This window comes from Pituophis catenifer, unplaced genomic scaffold (genome assembly GCF_029215685.1).
Source record: "Pituophis catenifer annectens isolate HBS135680 unplaced genomic scaffold, rPitCat1.0.hap2 SCAF_1, whole genome shotgun sequence".
Classification (NCBI taxonomy): domain Eukaryota; kingdom Metazoa; phylum Chordata; class Lepidosauria; order Squamata; family Colubridae; genus Pituophis; species Pituophis catenifer.
This window is the reverse complement of record NW_027256881.1, coordinates 115,300,133-115,318,494: the sequence shown is the minus strand read 5'-3', so window position 1 is coordinate 115,318,494 and position 18,362 is coordinate 115,300,133. Positions and strand designations below refer to the sequence as shown.

The 18,362-nt window shown below is 36.8% G+C and overlaps 1 protein-coding gene across 2 annotated transcripts in view; it reads right to left on the bottom strand.

Annotated features, from left to right (window-relative positions):
- The window catches only part of PHIP (pleckstrin homology domain interacting protein), a 101,512-nt gene that overhangs the window by 40,004 nt on the left and 43,146 nt on the right, over positions 1-18,362 (bottom strand). For both annotated transcript variants that reach the window (XM_070932892.1, XM_070932891.1), the window contains 7 exons: positions 12,611-12,739; positions 8,895-9,120; positions 7,236-7,361; positions 6,687-6,864; positions 3,754-3,877; positions 1,919-2,059; positions 693-769 (listed from right to left, as the gene is read on the bottom strand). In XM_070932892.1, the coding sequence (XP_070788993.1) occupies positions 693-769; positions 1,919-2,059; positions 3,754-3,877; positions 6,687-6,864; positions 7,236-7,361; positions 8,895-9,120; positions 12,611-12,739 (1,001 nt within the window). The remainder of the gene's footprint in view (positions 1-692; positions 770-1,918; positions 2,060-3,753; positions 3,878-6,686; positions 6,865-7,235; positions 7,362-8,894; positions 9,121-12,610; positions 12,740-18,362) is intronic.

Genomic DNA, 18,362 nt, shown 5'->3' with positions numbered 1-18,362 from the left:
TAAAATCAGTTACCAAAGAAACTATTAAAAATAGGCTGTATATTAAAAACGCACCATTTCAGTGGTTCTTGAAAACGTGTGGTTTCAGTGTTTCATTTATTCATGAAAAAACATTGTACACCAGGGATGGGCAATTGTGGCTCTTTTACAACCTGTGGACTTCAACTCCCAGAATTCCTGATACAGCTTGGCTGTCTCAGGAATTCTGGGAGTTTAAGTCCACAGGTTGTAAAAGAGCCACAATTGCCCACCTCTGCTATACACCATTTTTAGTAATGGGTGGTCTGTTTGTATCTCAGGGTTGTTTTAAACATTCTTAAGACATTTTTAACCTGGGAACTGCCTGTATTTTTCAATGTGATGAATGAAAATGTAATGATATATCAACACTAAGTCCTAGAGAGATAGATATTCAGGAGAGAGTTTAATGGTGGCCTTTCCTATCTGACAGAAGGTCATTCCAAAGGAGCCTCCTATCTTCGAGGAAGACAGGAATGTGACTGAAAGATCCCTGTACATGTATGGTTTTTTGTTTTTTACTGGATTCTTTCTTCCATAAAGGTTTCTTAAACTCCTTGTTTTACATTTTTTACTCAAAGTATATTTTATGAATCGGAACAATTAACATATCTTACCACTTAAATCTCCCATTTAAGTTTAAACAGCATAGTCCCTGACATTCAGTCACTTACCTAGAACTACCATCACTATGCCATGCTTTTCTTTCATCTTCTGATGTTCCACCACTGGCAACAACAATTTCTCCTTCCTAAGAACAATATAATATTTAGACATTTCTTCTGTCATGCTAAGATTTTCTTTAAAAGTAATGAAGTACTTCTAATTTCTTTAATAAATGAACTAAGTACTTCTGATTAAGAATCCAGTTAATTCAGTGACTTCATTTCACTCAATTTTGATGCCACTTTGGATGACTCACAAAACAAAAAATACAGTAAAATTGACCATGATAAGTTTATTTTAAAAAAGTAACCATTAAACAACTTTCTTGAAAACTAAGATCTAACCAAACACTGGCTCTTTAATTATTACCCACAGACTCACAACAGATAATTAGTTTATATAATTTATTTCCAAATGTAATTAATATAGAAAAGCTGAAGTGGTTTGGAACCAGAGTATCGGAAAGGCTGCCTTCTTTGGTATAAATCTGGGTATAACATACTGTAAACAGCAAGGGTTTGGTTATAACATGAAACAAATAAAATGCCCATTTCAGGAGAAACACTTCCTACACTGTTTTTGAACCTGCAGTAGAAGGTTCCATAGTACTGGAATTTTCATATTATGTGTGATTGCTGAGTTCTCTTTCATGTCATTTGGTATTTGCTTCTTTAGTACAATATTTTTAGTTTAAATCATCATAACTGCTTGGCCAGTTATATGATCAATAAATAACTCTCTGCTAAAGAAAGTCAGATTTTCCATGCATAGTATTAGGAAAACAAAGTGTCTCTAAACATTTACTAAAAAGTTCTTCCTGAAAAAGTTAAGTTGCATTTAACATGTGTTATATGAAAAATCTAGGAAAAACACGCATTTTTGTTTTTAAGAAAGGAGAGTCAAGTAACCTCAGGAATTATGAATGATTTTGCATGCAAAAAACCTAGGGTAGGAGTTCCTAAACTTTCTGTTAATAAATATCCCTGCGATGTAATTTCAATGTATACACTCCCCTAAAAATCCAGACACCAAAATGGGCAATGAAAACAATACAATAAAGTTTAATTTTAATAAAAACATAAAAAATAAAAATATTCCCACCTTCCTGGATTCTATGCAGCTCCCAAAGAGAGGAACATCTCAGCTTGGGAAAGCCTGATCTACCGTATCAGAATTCAATGAATAGTCATGTTCGTTTTCATTTAAAATGAAGCACAATATAAGTTCCTCTTACCTCTGAGGAACTGCTTCCATTTTCATTCTCTTCATTTGGCCTGACAGTTTCCTCTAAGGCATATCTGGTTCGATAGTTATGTTGGTTGGCCTGTTGCTTTTTCGAATCACCAACATCCAACACATGATCATGGGAATGGTTCTAGAAACACACAAAATGATCATTAATCAGGACCATGAAAAACCTCTGTGAAACAGTACAGAGGTACAGCTCACCAGTGGAAATAAAAAGCCTTTAGATAAACTAAATCTGCTCTTCCTTATACCTTCCGACATTAATATTATAATCTGAATGGCCGCTGATTAGAATTCACTAACAACGCCAAAAAACCAAAAATGCAAATATAACTTAATAAATATCTGCAAAAATATATAAAAATACTTATGAGATGAATTCTTTGTACAATTAAACCCACCCTACTAGTGCTATGATTGTAGAACATTTTATAACTTTCTATTGTTTCAGATAGTTCGTCCGTTTCTTAAACTTTAACTATAAATGAAAATGAAAATGATACTGCAGGTGATTGAAGGGTTTTTTCCTCCAACCTGACAGCAAAGATGTTTAAATCCTAAAGAGCTATTCAGGGTCTTTCATCATTTTTCAGGTTGAAGTACTTGTTAATTAAAAGAAAAGAAAATTCCTGGAACCCCTGATCAAACAGAAAAGTCCTCATGCTAGAAAACTATATTCAACTGAACTTTTTATTCCTTCTGCCCTTGTTCTTTCAGGGAATCTCATCAAGTTCTTATGAACTCTCAACTCTGTGGATCACAATTTGAAAATCCCCAGCTTCTATTAATTAACTAAAGAGATGCAAACCAGTAACACATGAAAAAGGTTTTCACAAAGGGCAGAAGCACCCTCCTACTATAGGTTGTTCTCTCTTAATAACCATTTGTTCAGTCACCATTATGATGGCACTTAATGAATGGAACTGGTCTTCACAATTATGGCTGTGGCATGCATTTACAAGCACACCGTGTGCTTCAACTCCCCCCACCCTATCTTCCTGCTCTCTCTGCCTTTCGGTTGCGACCTGCACTGTCTTCCTGCCTCCTCCATGGCTAGGTCAGGCGAGCTGCCTTTGGCAGACAAGGCTCTGTCACCCTGCCAGACTTGCCATGTGCTCCTGGGGCATGGATGCACATGGAGAAGGAAGCAGGAGAAAGAAGACAGTGAAGGTCAGTGAGGTGCAGCAGAGAGCAGCAATGGAAGAATGCAGGGAAATCAAAAGGCAGGGGTGGGAGGGATAAGCCTGTGGGAAGAGTTGAAGCAAAGTGAGCACAGCCGGGCAGTGGAGCCCCATCTGCTAAGTGTTGCTCACTGGGCTCAGCTGGGGTGGTAGCAGGACTGAGCAGCAATTTGTGCAGAGCAGAAATTGCTCTGGGCACATCCAGCCTGTTTGCTTTCAAGTTTATGATACAGGTAATCCTCGATTTACAACCATTCATTTAGTGATCATTCAAAGACACAATGGCACTGAAAAAAGTTACTTATGACCGTTTTTCACACTTATAACCACTGCAGCATCCTTATGATCACATGATCAAAAATCAGATGCTTAGTAACTGACTCATTTATATGACAGTTGCAGTTCCTGGGGTCATATGATCATTTTTTGCGACCATCTGACTAGCAAAGTCAATGGGGAAGCCAGATTCACTAACTTAACAACTGCAGTGATTCACTTAACGGTGGCAAGAAAGGTAGTAAAATGGGACAAAATTCACTTAAAACCTGTCTTGCTTAGCATCAGAAATTTTGGGCTCAATTGTGGTCATAAATCAAGGATTACCTGTACTCTACATTACTGTCAAGAGTACACTGCTTACTTTGGGCAAAGATGGTATCTTATTTTCTCTAGGAACATGACTTATAATGTGTTTTCTTCTCTCTTCTGCTCTGTATGTTCTTATTTCTTCTTCTCCCTTTGCTGTTCGCCATTCTTCTTGCCTACTGCAGGACAAAAATTCAAGCATTAAAGTTAATTTCAATGTATTAGAATTAGATGCATTATTCCAATTTTTGTATCAGGAGCCACACATTTGCATCCCAATCTCTTTGAGAGTATACAGCTTCATAATAATGATATCTACATAAACCAAACAGCAACAAGGGTTGCTTTACAATTCTAAAATATCATATTTTGTGTAATTCCCTCTAAATATAAAAACCTGTACCTATTAACCCTAAGTAAAATGGTTGTGTAATCCTACCTATAACACTAAGTAGCACAAAATACATATTGGAGTCCTAAACTGAACTAATCTTCTTCTCAAAGTACCTTTCCTGTTAGTCGAGAGAACTGGCCTATTAGAAATGAAAATACCAACATGGAAGCATTTATAGTGTAACTTAACAAAACCAATATTAAAATTAATAATAATACAACAATCTCATCATACTAGCAACAGACTGTAGATATTAAAAAATAAGGGAGAAAGAATAGAGTCTTACAGCACCCAACAGAAGAGTCAATAACTCAGCCTCTCTTCCCTTATAGCCACTGACTGGAACTATCCAATAAGTAAGGAGAAAAACCATTGTAGAATAGTGCCTCTAAATCCCAGCTTTTGCAGGTGATCCAAAAAGAAACCATGAATAACGGCATCAAAGGCCAGATTCAGTAGAACCAGGAGGAGTGTTCAGTGCCTTAATTCAGACCCAACCAACACAGTCGGCAGAGTTTCCATCTCGGGCTAGACTAGAACCCCAAGTGAAAGTGGTCCAGACAATTCACCTCTTTTACTTTTATACCTTCTCAATAATTGTTCTTATTTAAGGAAGATTGGATACTGAAAGTTGTCAAATGTGGCTGGATACAGGGAGGGCCTTTTGAAGAAATAATGTACCACTCTCAAATCCAATGGTGTCACCTCCTTCAAAGGAGCACTGCCATTCTCGCACCAACCATCAGGAAAAACAGCCCTCTCCTCTTTATCCGTAAGAAAGAAAATCCAAGTAACCTCAAAAATATGAAAAATGCAGTGTAAAATGGCATGAAATCTACTTGCTCATTTCTTGCTAAAAAGAAGTTGGTAGCCCGGAAAGTGACTACTTCTGAAGCCAGCTGATGTAATAAGAAATGCACCGTTTCCCTTATGACCTCATCAGAAGCCTAATCTTGGGTTCACACACATGCTCACTCAAATCCACTTTTTGCATTTCTCCACCAGCCCTCTATTTCTTCCCCTGGAGTTCCAAGGAGCCACCCAGTATCAGCAAACAGTAAGAAATTATTCAAGAACAATCACATCAAGACAAGTTACTTCTTGTGGTTAACCTAGCAAATAACAAATTGCCTGTTAAATTGCTGGGAAGGTTCCCAAGAGCTTATCAGAATCCATCTAGATCCATCTGGCAAGTGGGGTGAACCAACTAAATTAGTCTCTTTCCCCTGCAAAGATCTTGGGTTTCAGTCAATCTCATCTAAAATGACCCGACTACAAGAAACAAATACTTTCTGTAGCATACCCATATTTTTGCATAACTGCACCAAGTCAAAAACAAAGTCCAATGTATAACTTTATTTAATGACTTTATAGACTGCCGATCTCATATACATGACTCTGGGTGGCTAACAATTAGAGTTAAAAAAAAAACAATAAAAATAACCAAAAACATGTATAACTACTTAAATGTGTTGGGCCTAACTATCACGTGAGATAATACTGTTATCACCAAGCCAAGAAATCCTGGGCAGATTCAGAGTGGCCAATATTGCCCCTTTCCCCAATCAGGTTTTGGTTATACCTGCTCATGAAATCATAAATGATCATAGTTTTAGTGATGGTCCTGATGTTTGCCATAAAACCTTGAGGGTAAGGTTATATATTCCCTAAAGACATTTTTATTCCAGCAAGCCAGGCTGGCCTAACTCTTTTAAATTGTTTAATTTTTAAATTGTTTAATTACGGGTCTTAATACAGGGGTGTTTTTAATTGTGGGCCAAATTAATTTAATTGGATTTTAATACTGTTTTTAAATTTTGTATTTCTTGTGTTTTATTTGTTGGCTGTTCACCGCCCCGAGTCCTTCGGGAGAAGGGTGGTATATAAATATAAACAATAAATAAATAAATAAATTTAAAACAAATATATCAGAAATCTGTCATTATTCATTTTTCTTTAGTTAAGTATCAACTTTTAGTCAGAAATACCAGTAGTGTAGAGGACATGATACTGATTTACATGGATGAATTTCCTGTAAGAACTCTAAACCAAGGATGAGATAAGGCTAAGGAAATTTTTTTAAAAAAGGAATAAAGATAAGTTAAAAGCTGATAGAAAATATAATCAGGAAAAGAGAAGTAGTTACAAGAAAAGACACAAATACTCTGGACAAATAATGAAGAAGGCTAGAAACAAAATGTGGGCCATGTGATTCTTGCCTTCTTGAGCAAATGAGGTTATTAAGTTTCACCGGGAACTATCCTCACACCAAACTGAAAAGAAAAATATATTTGCAGCAATTGCTCTTAACCAAATATATTTGTTATCACTTGTTCGATGAAACTAAGTATAAAGCATATCATGAAATCTAGTATTAATTTTGTGCTTGTTAAACAGAATGCTTATCAAGACATAAATTTAAGGCCAGAGAAAGAAATCAGATGACACAGTTGTCAGCATTATGGGCAGATTGGGGGGGGGGGGGGAGAATTTGCCTGGAAAATTGGAGAGCTTGCTGTGCCAACAGAAAGAAAGTATCACTGTTGTTCATAGTGCAAGCTTACAAATACAACACCATTAGATTTATCTTTTACCTGGATACTCCTGCTGATAATTCTGGTACCACAACCCTTCGACTCCACGCTACCAGATCACGTTCAGTTGCTATTTCACTTCTTGGGGCATTGCTATGCATCTGGCGAACTCCTTCAATTTGTCCACTGCGTCTTAATCCCACATTTGGTGGTGAATGCACTTCTGAGGTAGAGTTTACTGAGCATAAACAGAGAAGACAAAACAGAAATGAACATTTTTAAACAATGTGTTGAGTAACCAAGAGGAAATTTAAAACTATTACTGGATACATTTTTTTGTGAGCAAATGTCTTAATAAACACACACACACATTTTATTATTGCAAAATGATTTAAATGCCATTATTACTAGGCTAAAATACTATTTCCATGATAAAATTGTGTCAAATTAGATCAGTGTTTTTCAACCTTGGCAACTTTAAGATATGTGGACTTCAGAATTTCCCGGGCAGCATGAATTTGGGAATTGAAGTCTATACATCTTAAAATTGGCAAAGTTGAAAAATACTGTATTAAATTATTAAAGTCAATGAAACGAGGATTTTTTTACCTCTGCCAATTCTATTTGTATTGCTGTTTCCAGCTTCTCCAGACCGACGCTGATCTTGTTCTTGTTGAAGTCTCTGTATCATGCTATCCAAAGGACTAACTTGTTGACTCAAAACTTGATTCAGTCCTATTAAAAGTAGAATTTGATTAATTTAAAATATATTTTTTACATTTAAAGTGCATGTAGTCCATTAGAGTGCATAAAGTCTGTAAGAGTTCAACTGTTAAAAACATTTGGAATGAATGTTTTATCATAATTCACTTAAAATTACACAATCCATATCAATTCAATTCATGCCCCCTAAAATTAACAGCACAGCTTCAACACCTGAATTTGTATCTTTCTTAAGGTCATGCAAACAATGCAACTTGTTTTGTTACATGCTCATCTATATCAATAAGTAAGAAATAGACCTTTTTTATCCTATGTTGGACTGATTCAGTTGATTTACAAAGTCACAATAAACAAACCTGAGTTCCTAATATAATTTGCAATGTAATGTGTAATGGTTCAGATCTTGCACCTGTGAATTATCACAAAGGAATAGATGATGTTTAATTTCTTTATATCTTACATCCAAATAGGCTGTTGGCACTGTCTGAAACTGACATTCTATGAAACCTTGTCTCAGTAAATGGAATGCAAGTCTGTAAATAAAATTACATTCCTTTTCCATCTTTAAGAAATCAGTACCAATTGGGCAAATTAAGCTTATACACATGCTCTATATATTTTTTAACAAACAATACTGGTAATTAATCTCTCAATAACATATGCCAATTTATATTATTCAACAGGTCCTGATCTAGTGAAAATTGTGAAAAAAGTGTAAAATAGTTTTAGACCCAAATTCACCCATCCAGTACTATGTTCATTTTTTCATATGTCAAAATGTTAATGAATCAAGTACTTGTTATTTACACACTGGAGAAAATGAACACAATTCCCTCTAAACTTCCTCTTTAATACCGCTAAAGTAATACTTATTAACGTCAATTGTGCTAATTTTCTTTTTCGAAAACTGTGGAAGAGATTATGAATAAGAAACTTGCCATTTTTTCAGTGACCCATTTAGAAATGCAAAGAAGCCTGGAAAATAGATTGGAATTTATCACTAACTAACTCAGATGATTAACTGGAGGGACAAGCAAACAAATCTCACCTATGACACCATTCCTTTTATTTCTTTTCTTTTCTTTTCTTTTTCTTTTTTTGCAAAAGAAAAATAAATGCAGGAATAAACTCAGAAGTAAGAACAAGGTGATTTAACGGTTAACGACACTGAGCCTGCCAACTGGAAAGTGCTGCACAATGGGGTGAGCTCCCATTACTTGCCCCAACTCCTGCCCACCAAGTAGTTTGAAAGCATGCAAATGAAAGTAGATAAATAGATACCACTTGGTGGGAAGGTAACAATGTTCCGTGCACCTTGGTGTAGTCATGCTGCCCACATGACTATGGAAGTGTCTTCAGACAACTCTGGCTCTCTCGGGTAAGAAACAAAGATGAGCACCACCCCCTAGAATCAGACTAGACAGGGGAAACCTTTACCTTTATTCTTATACCTTTGGAACTGAAGCTGGCAAGAATTTTAAAAAGCCCCTCTCAAAAATCCTGGAAAATAGTAAGGTACTATACAAAGTTAGAAGTTATACATACCTGATGAAGTTACCCCCATCTGTGGAATAAGCTGCTCTTCTCTACAGTTTTCACGTCCTGGAACTAATCTCTGAAATCTTGATGGATGAGGGTTACCATCAACATCAACCAGAAATGGAGGTGGCATGAGATGTGGTGCCTGTTGTGTTTGCTCATCCAATACGAAATTATTGGCATCACGAATGAGAGGCCGATAATCACTGTGAAAGAACATCTGATCTGCTATCTGTAAATAAAAATACATTTTTAGAATTATAGACTATATGTAATTGAAAGAAAGTTTAATAAAATATATTTGTGAATCAACATCAAAATAGTTACATATTGCTAAAGTAACCTTTTCTAGATAACTTTCTTTTGTAAAAACCAAATCTTGTTAAGATTTAAGAATTGATCAAATATAGATTGCCACCAGTTCAAAAAACTGCTAATTATAGTATAGCAGCTAAATTAATTATTGAAATTATACATTTGAGAGCTATGGTCATCAAAGACAATGAGAAATGCACAGGGATACATAAATAAATACTTATTAATTCTGCAGAAGGATAAAGACTTGATTAGTAGCAAAATTTGTTCCTAGTGAGCTCCTTTTTCACATCTTTGTTAGCATCTTATTTTATAATGGAATAATGATATATCTGTACATTAAAAAATCTTACATTAAAAAAGTTTCAATATAATTACAGGTAAGACTAACTCCCTAAAATCTTTTTTGTAATTCAGAGTTGGCATATTTAAATAATGATAATCAAATAGAAGTTTTTAAATTTTGGTTAGGGCTGTGCTACTACAGATGCATTAGTTATCCTAGGGAATTAGGGGGTAGCCAATGAAAGAAATTCAAGTTCTGTTACAACCTGTTTTCCATAGTTACAAACATTTTGAGCAAAATGGAGTTTCTAAATTATTGTTTTTTTTATTTTTAGAGATGTAAACATTTTGAATTAACTATGTCATTAAAAAGAAATCAATAAAAGTTCAGGAGGAAACGACATTTCATTTACAAAGATGTGATCTTTTTATAACAAAGGTTAGAAACAGTTTGAAATTTTTGAAATCCTCTGGGTATAACACAGACAATTCTTCTTCATAAACTGAGAGCAGAAGAGAGATCCTGATTAATTCTTGATTCTTTTTTGGAATCAAGTTGGAAGGATTTTGTAATTGGGGATTTATTTCCATGTTTGCATATTTTTGCTCCTTTAGAAAAACTGAGAATCCAGAGTATCAGTCAGACTGGAGCTCAGAGAGTATTTGGATTTTGAATTGGAACCTGATTCTTCCAATCATCTTATTTCTGCATGGAGAAGATAGATCAGTTTGTGAAAATATTTTTTAAAAAAATTGGGGGGGGAACCTGTCCTAAAACATCATTAGTAATTCCTTTCTTTATAGTGTGAAGGCACTACAGGCAGTCCTTGACTTATGACCGCTTAGCATTCAAAATTATGACAGCACTGACAAAAACCAGACTTATGCCACATGCCTAAAATTATAGACATTACAGTGTACCTGCAGTCAACGTGATCAAAATTTCAATGCTTGGCAGCCTGCTAACACTTATGACCGCAGAGGCACTGCAATTCCCACCACTCACCTCTTTCCCCATGATCAATGTTCTTTGGCTGCCTTGCACAGTGGCACTCAGCAACAGCAGCACTGGGACTGAAATAGAGGCCTGGGGGTGATGGCAGCTGGCTGAGACTGCTGAAGGCCATGGGACTCTATTTCAGGTCCAGCCTGACTGCTGCCACCAGTGAGTGTTATTGTGCAAGTTTACCAGAAAGACATAGATCAGGGGGAGAGGAATGGAAAGTTGCATGATCCCAGTAAATGCTGCTGGACTGAGTCGACAGCTGTGGTTTCCTGGGGAACAGCAGCTTTGGGTTGGGCTGGAGCAGCTGAGGGCTCCCAAGGGCCCACTAAAACATCCCAACTCACACACAATCTGGAAACCCCTGTGCTCCTTACCTGGGATTCCTGGCACTTAAAGACATATAACTTTGTTTAACAGCAGCAGCCAGGAATGCTGGAATTTTGATTGCTAAGCAATGCAGTCATGAGACATCCCACTTTATGATCCCTTTATTTAGCAACCAAAATTCCACTCCCAATTGTGGTTATAAATTGAGGACTCCCTGTATCTTTGCAAAAGAAAGGCTATCTCAGAACTTCTTACCTGATCCAAAAACTTCCCAATTTTGCTCTGAATAAGGATAGTTTTTAAAGCAACCTCAGAAAAGGAAAAATGTATTTATTATCAGAGCCACTTTGATCTAGTGGTTAAGGCACCAGGCTAAAAAGCAGGAGACTGTGAGTTCAAGTTCTGCCTTAGCCATGAAAACCAGCTGGGTGACTTTGGGCCAATCACACTCTCTTAACCAATTCACCTCATAAGGTTGTTGTTGTAGGGAAAATAGGAGAAGAAAGGTGTGTTGGATATATTCACCGCCCTGAATTATCTGTAAAAATAATAAATGGGATACAAGCAAACTCATTTTCATATATGGTGACTATTATAATTTAATTTTTTAAATTGGCATGAACCGCTTTTTCAATATTCTGACATTTTGATAGGCATGAAAAATGATATTCCTGAATTTAGATATAACCAAAGAATCATGCATATGAGTTAAGCAGGTAAGATCTCCGTTTACAGCAAAGTGGAGATTAAATGATTCACTACAAAGCACTTAAAACTACCTTTTGTTTCAAATTAGAGGTATAAACTTCATGAAACAATAAAACTCTTTTATGAGGATTCTAATACATTCTGCTTTCTTGTCAAAAAAATTCCTGAAGCAGCTTTTTCATTTTGGAACAATTGGACAGGTCAAAGCATGCAATGATTTTCTTTTCAAAAGATGAAAAACAGATGAAACAAATGAAAAAGGAATAGCGAAGTATTTTGAGAAAAGGAGGGGGAAAAGAGATAGGATGGACCTGTGTTCTTAAAATTTGCACCAAAGTGCAGAAAATATATTCAATATGAACCAAAAGTAGAGCAAGAGATGAAAAAACTTTGGATGCACCATTCCTGGGTGTGGAGATCAGAGAGAAAATAACATTTTTTTTTCTTTTCTATACTTAAGAGCCTTTGAATGGTCCAATCAATGAAACAGAAAAGAGGAATGATTGTAAACATGGGTAGGGTGAAAAGTGCCTGAATTCAGGGCTTTACTATTTACAGAGGAAATTGGGGGGGAAATTCACAGTTCATAGTTCATTTGAGATGATGAAAGAGAAGTTTAAAAATGTACCCTGAATAGTTTTAACCTGAAACTGGAGTAGGTAATCTCTGCACTTCCATATTTTTTGGACTACAATTTACCAAATTCCTAGACTTCAGCCAAGATAGTTGACATTAATTAGAATTTTATTCCCAAACATTTGAAAGACATTAAGTTGCCCAACTGCAGCCTAGAACATAGAATTTCCCTAAAAGTAATGACTAAGCATTCCTGTAATAGATTAAATCTAATATTTATTATTCAATATCATATGACAAAAGAATTTTGAGATGTCAGGTGGAACTTCAGAAGCATATTTCTGAGCCATTCATTATAAAAAGAAAAAACTAAGATTTAATTTGTAATGGAACAGAATTTGAATGTAACTTTCATTCATACTGGAAATCTATACAGTAATTTGGTTAAAACTAGCTTGTATCTCTTATGCAAAAATTACAAATTAAGCAGTTTCTTGTACAACACCTTATCATATTTGCTACTGGAACCAAATCCAAATATTAAGAGGTGCCCATGGGAATCTGTACATGCAAAATGCTGGCCATCAGGAGAGCACTTGCAGTCAAACACAGCCCCGTGTCCTTGTCCTTCAATCTGAAATACAGCAGCACACAAATTAGTACTAAATACCAGAAATGTAACACAACCTATTAAAAAGAAGAATCCTATTAAATAGAAACAATCAATATATTTGTAAATGAAATTGAGTTCCCAGAATCAGGAAACAAAGTTTATATTTGATTATGTTCTCAACAGTGTAAGAAACCTGAAAACCTGAATTAACTATAAAGAAGACTCATCAAATTAACTTCTGACCAAACATATCTCACTAACCTTATTTTGAAGTAAACATGTTTAGAATCAGGCTACTTAATTCATTATTAAAATAAGAAGCTGTAAAAGGGGAGGATCCATCCTTGATTAATAGAACTTGGAATGGGACAATTTGTTGTGGCCATCTTGCCAGAGTCATCTTACCATGGCCAACTTGCTGCGGGCAACTTGCCATGGCCAACTCACCACGGGGATAACTCAATACGATAAATGTTATCTGCCCTTGTTTCTTTGACATTACTTTTATTTTTGTCAATGGAAATAATGTCGAAAGAACAGTGGTGGATAAGAGTTATCCTTCGTGGAATTGTTCTTTGCAAGGTGGCTGCAATGAGCTGTTCCACAGTGAGTTGGCCATAGTAAGATGGCCACAGCGAGTTGTCTTAGACCTAGAAGAACCGTTGCCTATTTCTTATTTTGTTTTCGTATACTTGAATGAAAACTCTATCCAGAATTCAATTATTAATAGCAATTTGCCTTTCTGGGAAAAAAACAAAACCAAAAACCATGGAATTCTGTATAATTTGCTCCTGACCAATGTTTCCAGTGAGATGATACGTACATAACTGAACTAGTTGTTTATTCAGTTTAATACAAGTTCTATATTTGACTGCTTGCAACCCATCTAAAGAACTCCAAATATTTTAAAAAGAATTTTACCTGATACCTGATTTTCTGTTTTCCACTTCCATTAATCCAGAACAAATGGGTTTTTGTTTTTCCCTGTAACCTGTCAATCAAGCACAGGTGACCAATCACCACTCTGAACTTTCATACCCTACTAATATTCCTAGTTGCCAATAATTTTGGTAGCAGTAAGCAAATATTTGTTCTGCCTATCTGTGGAAAGGCTACGAAATGCAGAAATGCACTTAAAGGGAGTAAAATTTTCCTTCTACAAATCTAATCAAGTGAGCATTAAAATCCCGGGGGGGGGGGGGGATGATAAGGAATCCTTTGTCTTACTATGAAGTTAAGATCCTGACAAAATAAACTGTACTAGGTTATATATTATGTCAGATCCAAGTAGTCTACTAAAACCTCATGATTTTAATAGCGCTATATTATATCTGAATATATAGAACTTTGCAACAAAGTTAGGTGTGCTTCATAGTTAACAATAAATCAAAGTAACAAAGAGACCATATCTCTACTTGTATCAAATGCAACTGATTTCCAAGTAATGCAAGTATGGATTTAGAAAAAGTTCCTATTCACTGTTCTTTATAAGTCTTATCCATGTAGTTCCAAGTTGTGTCAAGAATGACTCAGAGACCCCCCCACCCAAAAAAAAAATCCCTAATAGGAAGAAAGGGGCATATTTGGATTTTTTTTCCTTGTGTACCAGAAGTTTTTTTTAAAAAAAAACCCTTAAAATTGTAGCATTCTTGCCTATAAAAATATGCTGTGGATGGTCATATAGGCTTTCTTATGCAGCATCTTATGTAATGTAATTAATTTCCCATTTTTAAATAATTTGGAGCACATGTATTACTTTATTTCAATATAGCTTCAACAAATCAATAAAATAACAATATTTTGTTTTCTCTCACTATCTCTCTATAACAAAACAAGAAGTGACCTGTGTTGGTTTTGCTGCAGTACACATATTTGTATAAAGGCTGTATGGCTTTTTTAACCTATTTTGGAGTTGCAAAAAAAACCCTAGCAAATCATAGAAAAATATTTCTGCAAAAAAAAAGTTGAAAGAGCAGCTAGATCACATTATATTACTCTAATCTATAAAATGGAGTTTAAAAATTGCTCCAAGTACCAAAAATTCAGTCCAATCTGTCATACAATTTACAACTTTGTATTGAGAACTACAGTAGAGATAAAAAGTCTACGCACCCTATTAAAATGCCAGGTTTTTGAGATGAAAAAAAAAAAATCAAACCAAAATAAATCACTTCAGAATTTTTCTACGTTTAATGTAACATATAGGCCCGTGATGGCGAACCTATGGCACGTGGAGCCATATCAGTGGGCACGCAAGTGCTGCCCTAGCTCAGCTCCAGTGCGCATATGCACACCGGCCAGCTGATATTCGGGCCTTCCGGGCCCACCGGAAGTCAGGAAACAGGCAGTGTCCAGCCTCCAGAGGGCCTCCAGGGGGGTGGGGAAGGCAGTTTTCACCCTCCCCAGGCTCCTAGAAAGGCTCTGGAGCCTGGGGAGAGGGAAAAATAGGCCTTCCGGTCCCACGGGAAGTCAGCAAATGCGCTGTTTCCGGCCTCCAGGTGAGGGAAGGTTGTTTTCGCCCTCCCCAGGCTACAAGAAAGCCTCTGGAGCCTGGGGAGGGCGAAAAACTGGCTTACTGGGCCCACCGTGCCACAAGCAGGGGGAGCGGGGGAATCGTGTGAGCATGCATGGGGGGGCGCATTGAATTATGGGTGTGGGCACATGTGCGCACGACCCCCTACACTCTCCCCGCTTTTGGCATGTGATGGCAAATAGGTTAGCCATCAGTGATATAGACTGTATAATTCAACCAAAAAACAAACTGGAATTTATTTTATTTATTTATTTATTTATTTATTAAATTTTTATACCGCCCCCTCTCCCGAAGGACTCGGGGCGGTGAACAGCCAAAATTAAAAACACACAATACAAATATTAAAATACATTAAAACAGAATTAAATTATCTTAGGCTTCTCCAATTTAAAACCCCATTACCCATAAAATTCACCAATTAAAAAAATTTTTTTAACCCAGCCCGGCTTGCTGAAATAAAAACGTCTTCAGGGCCCGGCGGAAGGTCCGGAGATCCGGGATTAGTCGTATCCCTGGGGGCAGTTCATTCCAGAGGGCGGGTGCCCCCACAGAGAAGGCTCTTCCCCGGGGGGTCGCCAGCCGACATTGCCTGACAGACGGCACCCTGAGGAGACCCTCTCTGTGGGAGCGTGTTGGCCGGTGGGAGGTTATCGGAGGCAGAAGGTGGTCTCGTAAATAACTGGGTCCTAAGCCATGGAGCGCTTTGAAGATGAGAACCAACACCTTGAAGCGCACTCGGAAGACCACCGGAAGCCAATGCAGCTCGCGCAGGAGAGGTGTCACGTGGGAGCGCCATGCCGCCCCCATAAGTACCCGCGCGGCCGCATTCTGCACCAGTTGGAGCCTCCGAGTGCTCCTCAAGGGGAGCCCCATGTAGAATCTTTTAGGGGTGTAAATAGCAATAAAAAAACTGTACAATAGTGTAGTTGCATACCCTCTTACAATCAGGGACAAGGCTGTGTTCAGAACTAACCAATCACATTCAAACTGATGATAAATAATCAGTATACATCTGCCATCAATTAAAGTGACTCTGATCAAACCCATAAAAGTTCAGCTGTTGTAGTAGGATTTTTCTGACATTTACTCTCAGTTGTATTTTACAGTAAAAGCCATGGTGTGCAAATATAAATCATCAAAGGGCTCTCATTGTTGGAAAGTATCAGTCAGGAGAAGGGTACAATTTTTTCCCCGACGCATTTGATATACCATGGAACATAATGAAGATGGTCATCAACAAGTAGAGAAAATATGGCACAACAATGACATTACCAAAAACTGGATGTCCCTCCAATATTGATGAAAAAAAAAAGAAAAAGAAAAAACTGGTCCGAGAGGTTACCAAGAGGCCTACAACAACATTATAGCAGCTACAGGTATTTCTGTCAAATACTAGTTATATACTATGTGCAACAACAATCTCTAATATTCCTCATATGGCTATAGGGTAAGATGGCAAGATGAAAGTTTTTTCTTACAAAGGATAAACATCCAAGTTTGGCTACATTTTGCAAAAAGTACCTCAAGTCTGACAAAAACCAATGAGAAAATATGTTACTGTTTGATGAGACCAAGGTTTAACTTTTTGGCCCCAATTCCAAAAGTATGTTTGGCATAGAAACCAACACTGCACATCACCAAACATACACCATACCAACAGTGAAGCACGATGGTGGCAACATTATACTTTGGAGCTGCTTTTCTCAACTGGAATTGGGGCTTTAGGCAAAGTGGAAGGAGTTATGAACAGTTCCAAATATTAGTCAATTTGGGCACAAAACATCCAGGCTTCTGCTAAAATGTTGAAGAGGAATTTCAACTTTCAACACAACAGCAACCCAAAGCATACCTCCAAATCAACAAAGAATCAACAAAGAATGGCTTCACCAGAAAAAGATCAAAGTTTTGGAATGGTTCAGCCAGATCTCGGACCTGAATCCAACTGAAAATCAGTGGGATGACCTGAAGAAAGCTGTGCACAGGAGATATCACAATGTAACATGTAGTGCTTTTGCAAGAAAGAGTGGGCAAAGATTCCCAAAGCAAAATGTGGCATGCTGATAGGTTCCTACCCCAGAAGACTGAATGCTATCATAAAATCAAAAGGTGCTTCAATAAAGTATTAGTTTAAAAGTGTGCACGCTTATGCAAACGAGTTATTATACATTGTTATTGTTATTGTTCTCCTTAAAAGATTTCAGTTTTTGAAACTGAAATTGAATTGTAAAGCTTCAATATTATGTTAAAGGAATAAAAAAATCTGAAGTAATTTAATTTTTTTTACATCTCAAAAACCTGGTATTTTAATAAGGTTCTGTAACTTTTTATATCCACTATAACTCGCACATAGTATATGAAACAAAGATGCAGAAAAATAAGGCCCTCATCCCTTAAAATTATACACACCTTTCTTAAATGAAAAAATATATAAATAAAAATGGCTAACTTCTTCCATGAATTTTTAAAAACAAACAAACTCTAAAATGCTCTTCTCAGTATCCTCCAGATTTAAAAAGGTATAATGTAAGAAATTGCCTTCTATCAAATTCATTGCTTCATTATATCTTCTGTACTGATTGGTGAATAAAGTTCAGCAAGAACAGCTTTTCAGTAATAGTGCATTGTTTATGGACACAGAAAGGTTCTTAAAGTCATGAAAATATTTTTTTTATTTTTAGAAACTAAATTTGAGATATCAACAAACTCCTTCTCTTCTCCTACATGAACCAAGAAAAAGCATATTCACACATAAGGAAGAAAAGAGGTCTACATACAGGAAGCTTATTCATGTCTAATCTTATTAAGACTGACTGCATTCCATATACCGTATTTTTCAGTCTATAAAATGCACTCTCCCCCCCCCCAAAAAAAGTGGGTGGAAATGTCTGTGCGCCTTATGAAGCAAATGTTGTCGAAGCTCCGCCCACCCTCCCGGCCCCCATCCTTCGGCCTCTGCCTCCCAGCAATTTGCCTCCTTACAAGAAACAGCTTGGTCAGTTTCAACACAGCCTGATTTAGCATGAACAGCTGATTGGCAGTTGGATAGGCCTCCCAGAATACCGACGGATCAGCTGTTCCAGGCTGCCGGGATCGCCGCTGCCCATCATCGCT